Genomic DNA, 16,343 nt, shown 5'->3' with positions numbered 1-16,343 from the left:
GTACAATCTCGAGGACACTCAAGAAAGAGCAAGAATTTCTCAAGGACACGTGGATCAGGGCATACATTAAAGGATAAGATCTGTACGAAATGGTACATGTCTGTATGAGGTTATTATACACCTGTACCAATAGAATTTTTATCACAATTAGGAATGTACTATATTGGGGTTTTCTCCTCCTATATAAAAGGGACTTTAATCATTTGTAAAAGACACATTATTCACTGCAATAGAATATTCTACTCAGCTTTTCTTGTTTACCGTGCTCAGGAAGTGTTCATCAACTTTATTGTTTTTACTTTATTGTTCATATTTCATTGCTCTTAGCTCACCTCGAGGCCCATAAAAAAATCGAGCTCGAGGTCCTCATTGCTCTAGCAACACTAGTTTGGTTCATCAATTCTTCTTACTTAAACCCAATATTACTTGTATATTCACTAGTATTAGAATAAATCACATATCTTTAGAACTACAAATCACATTTAATTGTTACTCCCATTTTTCGAGGTAAACATTTTGGCGCCCACCGTGGGGCTAAAGATAATAGTGATTATTTTAGTGCTAGTTTTCTGATAACACATGTTATTCTTCATACTTTTTCTTATCAAAGATTCTTTGATTTCAGGCTTAAACATGTCTGGCACACAGAATGCACCTATTCACGTCGTCGAAGGTCTTGTAGAAAATCAACGGTATAGGGGTCGGTGTACCACCCATAAACCCTGAGGGAGTGCCAAATATGGAGCCAGTTGATATCAATTCACACAACGTTCTAAATACGGACGCAGGCACAAACCCCGTAAGGAATGCCACAAGGAAGCCTGGCCCGACGGCCAAAGAACACGAGGAATGGAAGAAGGATGAGTCAGCCTTCAGGTGATATTCGAGATGTTGCAAGCCCAACAAGTCGCCATGGCTCAACTTCAGAGTCAGAATAGAATTCCAAACACAGTTAAACCAGTGAACACACGACGTATTGAACCAGCACTAGAGAGGCCCGATGAAAGTGGCTTGGGGACTGACCCTACGATTATGAAAATGCTCGAAGATCTCGCCAAAAGGATTGAGACCGGAGAAAAGAAGATTGAAGAAAATGACAAAAAGGTGGAAACATATAATTCAAGGGTCGATCAAATACCGGGAGCACCTCCAATTTTGAAAGGAGTAGACTCGAAGAAATTCGTGCAAAAGTCATTCTCCCAAAGTGCGGCTCCGAAGCCCATCCCGAAAAAGTTTCGAATGCCAGATATCCCGAAATACAACAGAACCACTGATCCCAACGAGCACATCACCACATACACTTGTGTCATAAAGGGGAATGATTTGGAAGACGATGAGATTGAATATGTTTTGCTGAAAAAGTTTGGGGAAACTCTGTCTAAAGGTTCCGTGATTTGGTACCATAACCTACCCCCGAACTCTATTGATTCGTTTGCCATGTTGGCAGACTCATTTTTGAAGGCACATGCTGGTGCCATAAAAGTTGCAACAAGGAAGTCCAATGTATTCAAAATAAAGCAAAGGGAGAACGAGATGCTGAGGGAGTTTGTATCCCGTTTCCAATCAGAACTGATGGAGTTACGACCAGTCTCCGACGACTGGGCCGTACAAACCTTCACTAAAGGGCTAAATAAACAAAGTTCGATAGCTTCGAAGCAGCTGAAGCAGAACTTGGTCGAGTATCCCACTGTAACTTAGGTGGATGTACATAATAGGTACCAATAAAAAATTAGGGTCGAGGGTGATCAGTTAGGAGCCCCCTCGGGCTCAGTTTATCCAAACAGGTTACTAGCAAGGAAGTCAGGAAATGCAGACAGGGGGTCGAGATCGAATAAGGAAAGATATCAGCCGTACGTCGAGGATCGAGGGAACATGTCACAGCGTAACATACCTCGAAATGATCAAAGAGCAGGTCGAGGTCAAAGTTCCCGGGGACTCATGAGTAAAACCGGGTTTGATAGGGACTTAGGACCGGTAGAGGCACCCAGATTATCGGAGTACAACTTCAGCATCGATGCCTTGAGGATCGTCTCAGCCATTGGCAAAATTAGAGATACTAGATGGCCCAAGCCTATACAGACCGATCCTTCTCAGAGGAACCCCAACTTGATGTGTAAATATCATGGTACTCATGGGCACAGGACCAAAGATTGCAGGCAGTTAAGGGAAGAAGTGGCTAGGTTATTCAATGTGGCCACCTTCGAGAATTCCTAAGTGATCGGGCTAAGAATCACTTTAGGAGGAGTGATGCAGGCAGGAAGAATGAACCTGAAGAACCTCAACATATCATCACATGATCATCGGTGGAGTCGACGTCCCACAAGGACCTATATTCAAGCGTACCAAAGTATCCATCACAAGGGAGAAACGGACTAGGGATTACATGCCCGAGGACGCCCTCACATTCATCGAGGAAGACATCGAGGCCTTATCTCAGCCTCACAACGATGCATTGCTTATTTCTATCCTTTTAAATAAAGTTCAAGTTAAATGTGTTCTCGTGGATCCAGGTAGTTCGGCAAATATAATCCGATCAATGGCCGTGGAGCAGCTCGGATTACTTAATCAAATCATACCAACATCTCGAGTCTTGAATGGCTTTAACATGGCAAGTGAAACAACAAAGGGAGAAATCATCCTCCCAGTCAACATGGCCGGAACCATACAAGACACCAAATTTCATGTCATCAAATCTGACATGAGGTATAATGCTTTCTTGGAATGCTATGGATCCATATCATGAGGGCGGTGCCATCAACCCTCCATCAGATGATGAAGTTCCCAACAAAGGATGGCGTGAAACAATATATGGAGAGCAACATGTAGCTAAGGAGATATTTGTAGTGCATGACTTGGCACCGGTATCGGCACTATCCGTATCAAAAAAGTCAAAGGACGAACATGTGGCCAAATAGCAATCACAGCCCATGTCCTCAGTTGAGCCAGGGGGACAAGTGTCCGATGAATAGGTTGTTGAGGACGAAGAAGAAGATTTTCTCACCCCACGAGCCTTCAATGTCCCTGAAGAATCGTATGCGACGAAGTCCACGGTCGAGGAACTTGAGCAGGCCATATTGATCGAGCATCTCCCAAAATGAAAGGTATACCTGAGGACGGGGTTAACCCCCAAACTCAGAAAAAAAACTCATTCAATTTCTTATCGATAACATTGATTGTTTTGCTTGGTCCCACTTAGACATGACAGGAATCCCACCGGAGATAACTACCCATCGGCTAAGTGTCGATCCCAGATTTAAAATGGTGAAGCAAAAGAAGAGACCTCAGTCCGAGGTAAAACATGCATTCATCAAAGAAGAGGTATCCAAACTTCTCAAAATAGGATCCATTAGGGAAGTAAAGTATCCCGAATGGCTAGCTAACATAGTGGTAGTCCCTAAAAAGGGAAATAAACTTAGAATGTGTGTAAACTACAAGGATTTGAACAAAGCATGTCCTAAAGATTCTTTCCCACTGCCCAACATCGATCGATTGATCGATGCTACGACTGGACACGAGATCCTTACCTTTCTCTATGCCTACTCCGGGTACAATCATATTCAAATGAACCTGGAGGACGAGGAAAAGACTTCGTTCATCACAAAGTATGGTACATATTACTATAATGTAATGTCCTTCAGGCTAAAGAATGCATGAGCCACGTATCAACACCTAGTTAATAAAATGTTCGAACATCAAATAGGCAAATCTATGGAACTTTACATTGATGACATGCTAGTTAAGTCCCTGCACACAGAGGACCATTTGACTCATTTGCAGGTGACGTTTTATATCCTAAAAAAGTACAACATAAAGCTCAACCCCGTGCACCTAATTTTTGACCACACCCAAATTCTATTCTATTTCCATTTGTATAGAGAAAATAAAAATATACAAAATATATATCTGATTTCTTTTAATTAAAATTTTAATAAGTAAGCTATGGTATCTTTTCCTAGTATTATTTAAATTTTATGCAAAATATTTAATTTTTCTTTTACTTTTATTTGTCTATAAGAAGTGGGTCCATATTTTTATTTATGTATTTTACTTTACTTTTTTTTTAAAAAGAAGTAAATAAAATAATATTATTTTTAATTAAAAAAAAGAGACCCTAGCTAGGCCTATCAGCCCTTATCCCTAAAAAAAACCCTTCCCCATCACGTCATTTTACCCCACAATACTCTCACGTTTGAATCCCACTCCCTCACGTTACAATGCACACACACACGATCTCCCCCATCCCTCACGTTTTGTTGCCTCACTCTTCAGAGTTCGAAACTTAAATAGTGCCAAAATTGGCACAAAATACGTTTCTACTGTTAAAAAAAATTACATAAATACATAAAATGAAGTATAATACTGCGTTTTAATGGAAAGTTAGCCATTAAAGTTAAACGCACTATACTACATTTTATTAATTTTTTTTAGGAAAACGCAGTACAATACTGCGTTTAACTTAAACGCAGTATTGTACTACATTTCCCTATTATATTTGGGCCCACTTCTGCAGGACTGCAGAGAATTAATTTTTAGTGTAAAACGCAGTATTATACTGCATTTTACACTGAAACGTATTATTATACTGCGTTTTACTCTGATTTTTGGGCCCACCAATAAGTGTTATGCGGATAACTAACATAACAATAATTTAAATACATAAAATGTGGTATTATACTGCGTTTTACATAAAAAAATTCTGCACCCCAGGCTCGGACTTGCCTTATTTAAAGGCGTTTCAATTTTATAAAAACCCATTCAATACTTTCTTCAAAACTTCCGTTCATACTTCTCTTTTCTTCTTATCAATCATTTTTTTATAATGTCTGAAGAGACAAAATAATGGTTTCATTGGGGGAGGGGGTGAGGTTGTGCTGGAGAATAACTCAGTGAGGTATAGCTCACCTCCACAGTGTCATGTTAAATTGCCGCTTACAATGGAGTACAATAAATTGATATCGTTGTTACGTAAAACGATGAGTGTGAGGAAGCATTCGGTTAACCTTAAAGGAACCGGTAGATTTACGTATTCAGAGACTCCGTAGGGGTTTGCTTATTATTCTAAGTTTAACATCGAAGATGATGAAACTCTTAGAGATTTTTTGCGGATTCCGGATGAATACAGGGAATTTATTGTAATAAAATTATTGAAAATATACGTCAAGATTGAAGATGTTCCCAATAATGAGGGTGTGCATAGTAGGGATAACCCCCAGTCATCTGGTGGTTATTCTAGAGCAGTTTTCGCCAGACAGATTGCTGATGAAAGAGCTTTCCTTGATTTAAACTTGTCACCACCGGCGAATGAGCAGCCACAAAATAATTTTTTGACTTTATATAATCCACAAGACGACTGGTAAACTTCAATTTTTCTACGCTTTAGCATTGTTTATTTTATGTTTTAATTGGATTTGTATTAACACTCATATTTTTCATAGGGGGTACCGTTCGGATATGAATTTTATAAGTTATTGTGAGCACGTGATTTTTGCTTCACGAAAACTACTCCAAAAGAAATAAAAAATAAAACAAAATTCTCTTGGTGTACAATTTTTAGGATTTGTGTGTTATTTTTGGATAATTATTTGTGTTTTTATCCGTAAATGTTTACCTTGTTGTAGTTAATTGAAAAATACAAAAAAAAAATAATAATACATATTACATACATAATTAGGATTTAATTATGCATTTAGGAATTAATTAAACCATTAATTGACTCTAAAAGGAAAATCATAAAAAATATGTGTTTTATTCTATTTGTTGTCATTGTGTGATTTTTTTAAGGTCTTAATTTGTGTGCTAATTGTTGTAAGTGTTAATTAATATTTGTGTAGTTTTATTTTGGATTTTACAATTTAATTAGGAATTGTGTTTAAATTGTTAAATAAAAGAAAAAAATGAAAAGAGTTAAAAATATAGGGCCAATCAGATCTGGGCCAAAATTTTAGACCCAAAAATCAGGCCCAAACATTCAAAAGACCCAGTCCATTTCAACCAGTCCCTCAGAAGACTCGAACGACGTCATTTCTGAGTCTCAAATCTGGGCCGTTGATTTGTTTCAATCAAACGGTCCAGTTCAACCCCTGCATAATTGAAACGACACCGTTTTAGGTGTGTTTGATCAGGACCGTTCATTGCTTTTGATCTAATGGCTCCCTGGCCTTCCTTCATGACCCGACCCAATCCCATCTGAGACCGACCCAAACCCCCTGTTTAAACAAAACGACACCGTGTAGTTTAACACCCTTGATCTTGGCCGTTGACCTTAATTGATCTAACGGCTAAGATCAAAACAACCCCTCTATATATAAGCCCAATCCTTACCCCACACCTCCAAAGCCATACCCCCCCTTTCCACCTTCGTCTCTGATCTTCAGAGACCAGACATGTCTGCCACCGCTAGCCACCTTGCACCGGAAATCGCCTCACGGCGGTTCCGGTGGTCCAATCGACCCCAAAATTACACCATAGCTTCCCCACAACATCCTCTTTCCAGATTTGGTATTAGTTTCCCTCGAATCCCTACCCAATGTCTCGAATCTTCAATCAAAGAGTATGTCTGAGACCTCACTTGTTCCGATGACTACCAAATTAACACCCCTAAGTCATCTGACCACCCTCATTACAGATCCAGTACCCGTTTGCTTCAAATATTCCTGAAACTCCTCGAATCTTCGTTTGAAGAGTCAAGCCAAACATGAACCTACCCCGATCCGTTCCAAATTCATACTAGGTGACCCCCAGACCTCCCTCACCCCTAAACCACCACTGGTTCCCTTCAAATCTGCCTAGAAACGTTCGAACCCTAAATCGAAAAAAAAACGGAACCCTAGAAATTCCAAATCATGGAATCCGTCCAAATTAAGTGAGAATTTGGGGTTTAATCGACCTTAATCGAAGTGTTCTTAATTGAGAACACTTCGACTAAGGTCTGTTCGACCTCCAAGTGTCCAAATCCAAGTTGGTTCCAAGGTCGTCTGTTTCTGATCTTTGTCACTAAGGTATTTTTCCTTTCTTTTGTTCTATTTTGTGTTTATATCTGTTTATTTGTTTAGTTTAAGTTTCACTGATTTTTCAATTTTCATCGATTGATTTTATCCATCTTCAATGACCTTTTATTTGGTCGAATTCTTCTGATCGTTTATTTAAGTATATGTTGTAAACTGTATAATCTATGTGATTAATTTCGTCAATTAGTTGGTTGTATTACAACTCACTGTTTCTGTCAAATGATACTCGAATCACATATGTTTATTCTTCTGATTGATTGTCGATAATTGTTGTACATTATGGCCTGTATAATCGATTAATCAAGTGTCGTCAGTTAATTTTCTTGAAAAATTAGATAGTAGTTCCTGGTTGTTTTTCTAGTAGGTTTACCATTTTTTTTGTTTTATGTGTTAAATGTGTAATGAATTGAACATGTTATTTTCAGTCTTGTTTGTTTTAACCAGATTAATCGTTCAGTTCTTCATAGTTTATCTCATTGCCCTGATTAATACCATTTCGATTTTCTTATGTTCTTCTACTTTAAATCATTGTGTCTGAATAGGATTGTGAATTGGTTATAGTTGTTTAATCAGATTTAGTTTCAAATCTTTCTTAGCTGGAACAAATTTCAGAATTAAAAGTTTTAATACAGCTGATAGGCAGTAATATTAAGGGGTTTCAGGGGTGATTTAGGAATGAAATAGTTAGAATTATATTTTAGTGTTAGTGCTTTGTTAGTGGAATATTAATTAATACACTAATGTGGAACCAAAGGGAGTGGAGGGGCTGAATTTAAGGAAAAGCTTTCCTTAGTGGAATTATAGTGGAAAATTCTGATTTGAATAAGAAAAAGGGTCGGACAGTAAGTTGAAAGAGGGCAGATTTGTATAAAAAGGGTATTGGGGACTGATTTTAAAAGGGGGAGAGAGTGAGAATTGCAGGAAGAGAATTAAGAAGAAGAGAATGAAAACTGAACTTTGAAGAAAGAGAAAGCATTCATAGTTCAAGTTAAAAATTTGCTGGATTTTATCATCAGAATTCAGTAATTTTAGAGTTGAATAGGCTGAATTTTAAACATCTAAAAATTCAGTAATTGGAGAAAGTTAAAAGTGAGGGTTGAGATATAAAACAAAACTGAAAAGTGTTCCACTGTTAAAAATCAGTGCTAGTTTGCTACTGTGTCATTGAAGCTTCAAGCTTCTTTTCTTATAGTGTTTGAAAACCAGAAAATCTACTGTTCTATCGCATTGCTGAATACATTCTGTTTCTGCATGTGATTCCTGGTGGTATTTCTGGTTTTATTCCTGGGTTTCTGGTGTATCTGTGTTGCTGTTTGGTACTTCTGAAATTGCAACTTGTGGTCCTGAATTTGCTGTTGGTTAAAATTGTTCCATTGGTTTTATTCCTGGATTTCTGCTGGTTCTAATCTGTTTCTGGGTTGTTGTTGCTGTTGCTGCATCTATTACTGCCCTGCTGATCTCTCACCTTCCTCTTCTTTTATTTCAATACCAGGTATACTTTCGAATCAATACTGATGTGGATGTGAGATGTGAAAGTAAAAAAATGAAATGCTAGGGTGTTTTGATGAATTACTGATGTATTTATAGTTTAATAAGATATGTGTATTTATATAGCCTAGTTTTATATCTCAACTGGAATGCATGACGTAGTCTTGTATTTAACAGGAACTGTTTGGTTTTTCAAACTATAGTTTATAGTCGTCAGCCACAGATTCCATGTAGTTAAACGTGTAATTTGTAGAATGAACAAATCAGATTAAGGGATTAATTGCCATATTTCATCTTTAGCTTTCTTAGGTATTTGAGGCAGATTTTAAATAGGCAGTGTTTGATTCCGTTAGGCAGCATATAGGTCAATATTTGATTCCATGTTGATAACATTTCTTAACCTTTAATTCCAACAGTTTAAACCAATTTTAGGAATGTTAATTTGAATTAATTTGGAGAATGGTTAGTTTTGAAGACCTTAACAATTCTGTATGCACTTTGTAATTTCAGCTTTCGAAGTTGACTTATAGAATAAGACATGAAATAATTTCCTTTTACACAAGTTTGATTGCAGTTTTCCCGTTACGTTTGCTTTAATCCGATGAATAAGTGATAGCCTTATCAAGCACGTAATTAACTAGGATTATTTTATTTTATTTTTAGAGACAAACTCAAATAGCAAAAATGTAGACACTTTAGGATTGCTCTTTAATAAAATGAGACGAGCCTCGCCAAAATAAAATGCATAAATTGCGGGGCCCTCAATAGATGGTTATTTTAAATGCTTAGATTTCGGGACATGCCGTTTAGCGAATTTTGCGGCCTTCCCAAAATAATAATGCGTTAGTATCTTTAGGCGCGTATTTAATAATGTTATCTCCCTAAACTCGGGTGCACATTTATGTGACCCAAATCTAAATCTTAACGGAGTCGAAATGTTTCAACAACCACTGGTGCATTGATTGTGACGTAGTTCGAGACGCGTTTTCACGACGTTGCAATTCCTTTAAAAAATAATAATAAAGCGGTAAATAACTAAAATTGCACTATAGTTTTGAACATGTATTAAAATCAGATATTTTAGCCATTACAACAATTTAAGCGACCGTGCTAGAACCACGGGATCCAGGGGTGCCTAACACCTTCCCTCGGGTCAACAGAATTCCTTACTTAGAATTTCTGGTTCGCAGACTTCATTTGAAAAGTCGAATATTTTTCTCGAATTTGGGATTCAAGATAAACCGGTGACATGAGACACCATAAATCTCCCAAGTGGCGACTCTGAAATAAATAAATAAATCCCGTTTCGATTGTCCTTTAATTGGAAAAAACTCCCTACCGCGTCCTTTGAAGCGGCGCGAGCGAAAAAGGAGGTGTGACAGCTCTGGCGACTCTGCTGGGGATCGAACCCAGAATTCTGGTTCAGGTTTCAGAATTCGAGCTTAGATAAATTGTTATATTTGGCTTTATTTGATTTTGTTACATGTTTGGGCCTAATGTGCTAAATGCTGCTTTTACCGCTTTGATATTATCTGAACTGTATATAAACTGTGCCGAAACCCTTCTCTTCTTACCTCCGGGGATGTCTTTGCTGGTCGAAACTCCCTATTCTGTTAGTGTCAATACCTGAAATAAGAAAGAGGTCGGAAAAGTTACTAAGCCGAATGGCCTTTTGGTTTCCGGTACGTAGCCCCCTCCTCGACTTGAGTTGTCCGCTCGGGTACACAGTCTAGAACAAATACCCAGGTTATGAACCTAGAATAACTCAGTTTCATGCCGGATCCCTAGTAGGAACGTTTGTTTGCATCACGTGCATTTGACTTTGGAGGCTCAACACAGGGGTTGGGTCTGACTAGGACAGGTGTACCAAAAATAAAAAATGACCATCCTGATGCATCTTACTTGCTTCTACTTGTGCATTTATTTGCTTCGGACTGGCATGCTGACTGGCTTGTGAATATTTTGAGGAAAGAGAAATATAGGCACGAGGGTTAATCACTTGTTTTGAAAATGATGTCGAAACTCTGCCGAATTTTTGAGAAAATGGAAAGAAAAAAAGAAAAAATAGTTTTATTTGCCAATAAAATGGAGTTTTCTTTTTTTTTCAAAATAAGTTTGTTTTATCGGCCCAAACTACGCCGGTTTGATTCTCACAGGGTGTGAGATACGTAGGCAACCCTCATCGGGTTCAACCTCCCCTTTTGCAAAAATAGCCAAAAAAATGTCAAATTTTAATTGCCAACATAAATAAGTCGGGTGATGCCGTTTTTTACAAAGAATAGCCGAATGTTCCCGAAAGTGACGCCGGAAGGCTAACTTTGTGTAAACGGCCACTTTTGATCATCTTTTAGAGTTTTGGTCGGTTGACCCTCACAACCTTAAAATCTTCATTTCCGAAGTGCTGGAAGGCCGTGTTCGGAACCGGATCTTCCTTTAAATCTCAAAGAAAAAATAAAAAAAATAATATATATATAGCCAATGTGTTGAGTCAGATAATTTTTTTTACTTAATCACACTAATAAATGTGCAGAATGGGCACAAGTCAGACTTCGCACGTAACAATTGTGAACAAGATCCCTTTGGAATTGCGTATGTGGTGGGATGACTTGGGCGAGGCAGGACGCAACACAATCAATCTATACCTGGGAGGCCTCCCTGGGTTGCTGAAGATTAATCCTAGAGGGGATATCATAAAGGCCCTGGTCGCATTCTGGGACCCGACTCACTAGGGGTGGGCATTCGGTATTTCGGTTCGGTACGTAAGAATTTCGGTTCGGTATTTCGGTATTCGGTTTATCAATTGTGTATACCAAATACCGTACCAAAATATTTTGGTACAGTTCGGTATTTACTATTTTGGTTCGGTACGGTTTCGGTACGGTTTCGATTTAACAATCAATGAATATTGAATAATCAATGCTAAATGCTAACGCCTAACAGTGCACAACTGCACATGTAGTCATGCACAATTGGAACTTGGAAGAGGAATCACAAATGCAGTTTTTTCAGTAAATGTTTGCACTTTGCACAACTGCACAATCACAATGTGCACAAGTTTGATAACACTGGAAAGCCTGCACAGTGCACACTGAAAAGTGTAAACACTGAAAAATTTGCACAAATGCAGTGTTTGAAAACACTGAAAAGCCTGCACAGTGCACACTGAAAAGTGAGAACACTGAAAAATTTGCACAAATGCAGTGTTTGAAAAATTTGCACAAATGCAGTGTTTGAAAACACTGAAAAGCCTGCACACTGCACAGTCTGCAGATGCTAAACTCATTAACCCAGTTCAATAAAAATAGTCCCACAAATGCAGTGTTTGCACAATCGAAATTCTAAAGTGTTTGCACTTTGCACAATGTGCACAACTGCACATGGCTCATGGCTGAAAGCCTGAAACAAGAAAGCATATCATTCTGCAGACAACAATTTCACAATCTGGCAAGTGCAGATGCAAACTTGCACGCCAGATCTGGCAATCAACTTAATAGTTAACACTTAAAACTGACAGTGCAGTAAAAAGTTAAAAACACAGTCCAAACTTAAACTCATGGTAGCTGAACACTTAAAACTATTAAACAGTTAAAATGCAGAAAGAATAGGCACAACTGCAGTCTGCAGATGCTAAACTGCAGTCCAAACTGCAGTCTGCAGACAACAAACTTGCGAACTTCTCCGTTATCTTCTTTCACCACAAAGTATTCCCAAATATCGGAGCGTTGAGCAGTAGCACGGGGCATGATTGCACTTGAACTTGAACCTAAAAAAATATAAATCATATGTTAGAATATTATAGTTTGATATCATTATCACCAAACAAATAGAGTATTAAACTTACCCCTCAAGATGCAAGTTGCAACTATACATCAAACAATGCTAGTAGTGCTTCCATTATTTTCCATATCTAAAGATAATACGACCAAATATGTCATACAAATGAAAAGGCATGATATATTATTTTGAATTAAAATACAAACTAAATATTAAAGCTTACCAAGCTCGAGTTCCTCAAGATACTTCAAGTCTTCTTCAACACTAATAGGATTCTTCTCTTCTCTAATCCAATCTTGAACACAAATAAGAGATTGCACACATTTAGTAGTCAATGAACTCCTAAATGAATCAAGAATACGGCCACCAGTGCTAAACGCGCATTCCGATGCCACACTAGAAATTGGAATTGTCAACACATCACCAGCCAACTCCGAAAGAATAGGAAATCTAGGAGCATGTGTTTTCCACCAACTCAAGATATCAAATTCTTCACTAAAAGGCTCTTGTTCTTCACTAATGTATTTATCCAACTCCGATTTAGCACCCCCACTTCCATTGTCTTCCTTTTGTTTCTTTAAGCTAAGCTTAGTCCTAATTTTTGATGCACTTATAACACTCCCACTAGGTGTATTAGATGTGTTGTTAGATGAAGTAGAACTAGATGGAGATTGATGACAAGATTCGGTTGAATACTTTTTTAGATACTCCCCAAACAAAGAATTCATATAAGCATACACCTCAACATTTATTTTCTTCCCTTTTTCCTCCCCAAAAAGTTCTTCAAGTGCTCCCTCAACATATTCAAATTTGTTATGTGGATCCAAGACGGAAGCAATAAAAATCATTTTATTCATCTTTTCAGGCTCACCCCAATACTTCTTGAACTTTTCTTGCATTTGCTCAGCCATTTTTCTCAAATGCCCATCCTCACTAGCTAAACACATTTTCAAATGACAATAAAGTTCAGATAAATCCTCAAAATGAGAATTACAAGTGACATAACGTGAACCTGAAACTTTTTTAGTTAGCTCGTGAAATCTTGCAAGAAACTCTATAACATTCCTCACATTCACCCAATCATCAGATTCACGAGGACCTGCATTACCACCATCTTCACAAAGATGAGAACATTGATATGCAGAAAATCCATCATAAAAAAGATGCAACTTGTCAAAGGCTTTTTCAAATTGTTGTGCTGTATCCAACATCAAATAGGTGGAATTCCACCTGGTAGGAACATCCAAACACAACGTTTTGGTACATTCTACCTTTACATGTGCACAACACTGTTTAAACTTTAAGGTCCTTGCAGGCGAAGATCTCACATACCTCACAATATTTCTAACACGTGTCACAGAAGCATCAAGTTCTTTCAAACCATCTTGCACAATTAGATTTAGTATATGAGCCATGCATCTCACATGAAGATGTTTACCACTCATCATATTAGTTTTCCACATATCTAACTGTTTAGACAATTCTTTGACAGTTACATCATTTGAAGAAGCATTGTCCACAGTAATAGTGAAAACCTTGTCTAATTTCCATTCAAGCAAACAATCCCTAATAGCTTTAGCCATCTCTTCACCCTTATGACTAGTGATAGGGCAAAAATTAAGTATTCTTTTATGCAACTTCCAATCCCTATCAATGAAGTGGGCTGTCAAACACATATAATTTATTCTTTGTAATGAAGTCCAAGTGTCTGTTGTTAGGCAAATTTTTGGTTGTGCTTCTCTAAAAGAACTTCTTTAGATTTTCCCTCAATTTATCGTAAACTTCATAACAGTTCCTTGTTATTGTTCTACGAGAAGGAATACGAAATAGTGGTTGAGTTTTTCTCATAAACTTTTTAAAGCCTTCATTTTCTACAAAGCTAAATGGTAGTTCATCAGTAACTATCATCTCAATTAAGGCCCTCCTAACCACTTTTTGATCAAATTTCCAAATTGATCCTTCATCATTTTGACAAGATTGAAAATTTATCTTTGTTTGACTATTATCTTCTGCAATTTTAAGTGGGTATTCTTTGCATCTAAGCAAATGATTCTTCAATCCTGTTGTTCCATTCTTAGATGAATTAGCAGCATAAGCTTGTTTACAATATCGACACCGTGCTTTCCCAACCCCATTAACCTCAAATTTATCAAAATGGTTCCAAACGTCAGACCTAGGTTGCATTGCTTTCCTTTTCTTGGAATCTTCACTATCAATGTTGTTGGTGTTACTATCTACCGTAATAGGTAAACTTTCAGTAGAACCAACATCACTTACTTTACTTGTATCTTCCATCTATACAAAATTAAACAAATATAAACATAAATTAACAATCAACAAATTAACTAATAACTACCTTGCTATCAATAGCAATTAACTAATAAGTACCTTGCTAGTTGCTACCTTACAAAATTAAACAAATACAAGTATTATCTACCTTGCTACCAAAGTAACATGAGTTTTCTTATGTGTGCACATTATAAGTCTAGGATTAGCATTTTCACTTTTCAGTGGTTTTTAGTTATCTTCAAGTATTATCATTTTCTGACTTTTTGAATATCAATAACAATTTCCTGTAACTTAGAATTTGCTTTTGAATTTCCTGTAACTTATCATTTTCTAGAAACATTTCCTGTAAAGTTCAAAATATCACACCTAAACAAGGTAATACAACCAAAAGAAAGAGTATTAACGTGATACAGATGAAAGCGAAACATACCTTTGAAATTGAAATTGAATCGAGCTCGGTAGACTGGAACAGGACAGCAGCGTCTTCGACACTTCGTTTGCCCAGAATCGAATCGAGCTGGAAATCGCCGCCTATAACCCTAAAATAGTTTGATGCAGAAAATCAGAAATTAAATCTCAACAAAAACCTCAGAGAGTAGTCGAGTACTGGGATGAGATCATGAGAATGAGATGAGACTTACAAAACTTACAAAAGTAGTGAAGTTAACCGGTGAAGATGAGATGAGACTCGAGCTGGAATGTCGACTGGTCGTAACTCGATTCGTAGACTGATATCCTAGAGTCGCAGTCGATTCTCGTCTTCTTCTTCTCGTTCTCTGAAGGCTGAAGCAGTAAGCAAAGTAGCAAACCCTATCTCGATGATATCTCCCACTGGGCAATAAGCACTGAAGGTCGAAGAATACTAGTGTCTGATAGGGTAAATGGGTAATCGTCTAATCTCTAATTGATTATTTGAGGTAGAAGATTGGGCTTGGGTTGGGAGTTGGGGAAGATGGTCCTGGCTGGGTGTGGCCTGTGGGTGTCCGTGTGTCATGTACTCATGTGTGGCCGTGTCCGTGTCCGTGTGGGCCTATAAAATATGGTTTGGGCCAAATTTCGGTATTTCGGTTTACCGAAATAGTTAAATTATAAAATCGAAAACCGAACCGAAATATTGAAATACCGAAAATTCAGTACCGAATTAGACTGAAATACCGAAAAAACCGAAACCGAAATACCAAATTAATTTGGTTCGGTTCGGAATTCGGTTTTTCGGATTTTATGCCCACCCATACGACTCACAACGTATTTCGCTTCTCGGATTTTGAACTTACCCCAACATTAGAAAAAATAGCCGGGTACATCGGGAGCCCCAAAATTCCTTTAAGACACCAGTACCTGATCGCTCCAAGGGCCATAGCCGTACACAGGTTCCTAGACTCTCTAAAAATAAGCAGGGGGGTCCACAATCCAGATTTGGCAGCTGGTTTTTGTACTTTGCGGTTTATATACAACAGGTATGGCCGCATAGGGGGGTTCAACAAGCCGGAAAATAAAATCTGTAGCAAAGGAAACCGCCTAAAGTGGGAAGAACATAGGTGTGTTGCGTTCATGATAGCCTTTCTGGGACTCCTGGTGTTTCCTACAAAAGACGGGAACATTGACATACGAGTGTCCAGGGTTGTCAGCACTTTACTCACTCAGGCCAACAACACCCTCGTACCCATGATAGTAGCTGAAATCTTCCGCGCTCTCACAGCTTGCAAAGCCGGGGGAAATTTCTTTGAGGGGTGCAATGTGTTGCTGCAGATGTGGATGATCGAACACCTATGTCGTCGTCCTCAA

The 16,343-nt window shown here is 38.0% G+C and overlaps 2 protein-coding genes across 2 annotated transcripts; one reads left to right on the top strand and one right to left on the bottom strand.

The window, feature by feature from the left end:
* The first annotated feature begins 912 nt into the window (after nucleotides 1-912).
* Nucleotides 913-1,698, top strand: LOC138869711 (uncharacterized). Its single transcript, XM_070147360.1, has one exon. The coding sequence runs from the start codon at nucleotides 913-915 to the stop codon at nucleotides 1,696-1,698; it is 786 nt and encodes a 261-aa protein (XP_070003461.1).
* A 12,311-nt stretch (nucleotides 1,699-14,009) lies between these two features.
* LOC138869710 (zinc finger BED domain-containing protein RICESLEEPER 3-like) lies at nucleotides 14,010-15,916 on the bottom strand. Its single transcript, XM_070147359.1, has 3 exons — nucleotides 15,897-15,916; nucleotides 14,989-15,097; nucleotides 14,010-14,564 (listed from the first exon to the last, which is right to left on the bottom strand). Exons 1-3 carry the CDS (start codon nucleotides 15,914-15,916, stop codon nucleotides 14,010-14,012), a joined length of 684 nt encoding a protein of 227 aa, XP_070003460.1.
* Between the last annotated feature and the right edge of the window lie 427 nt (nucleotides 15,917-16,343).

Source organism: Nicotiana sylvestris, chromosome 5 (genome assembly GCF_000393655.2).
Source record: "Nicotiana sylvestris chromosome 5, ASM39365v2, whole genome shotgun sequence".
Lineage (NCBI taxonomy): Eukaryota > Viridiplantae > Streptophyta > Magnoliopsida > Solanales > Solanaceae > Nicotiana > Nicotiana sylvestris.
The sequence above is the reverse complement of the archived record's forward strand: the minus strand, read 5'-3'. Positions and strand labels throughout refer to the sequence as shown.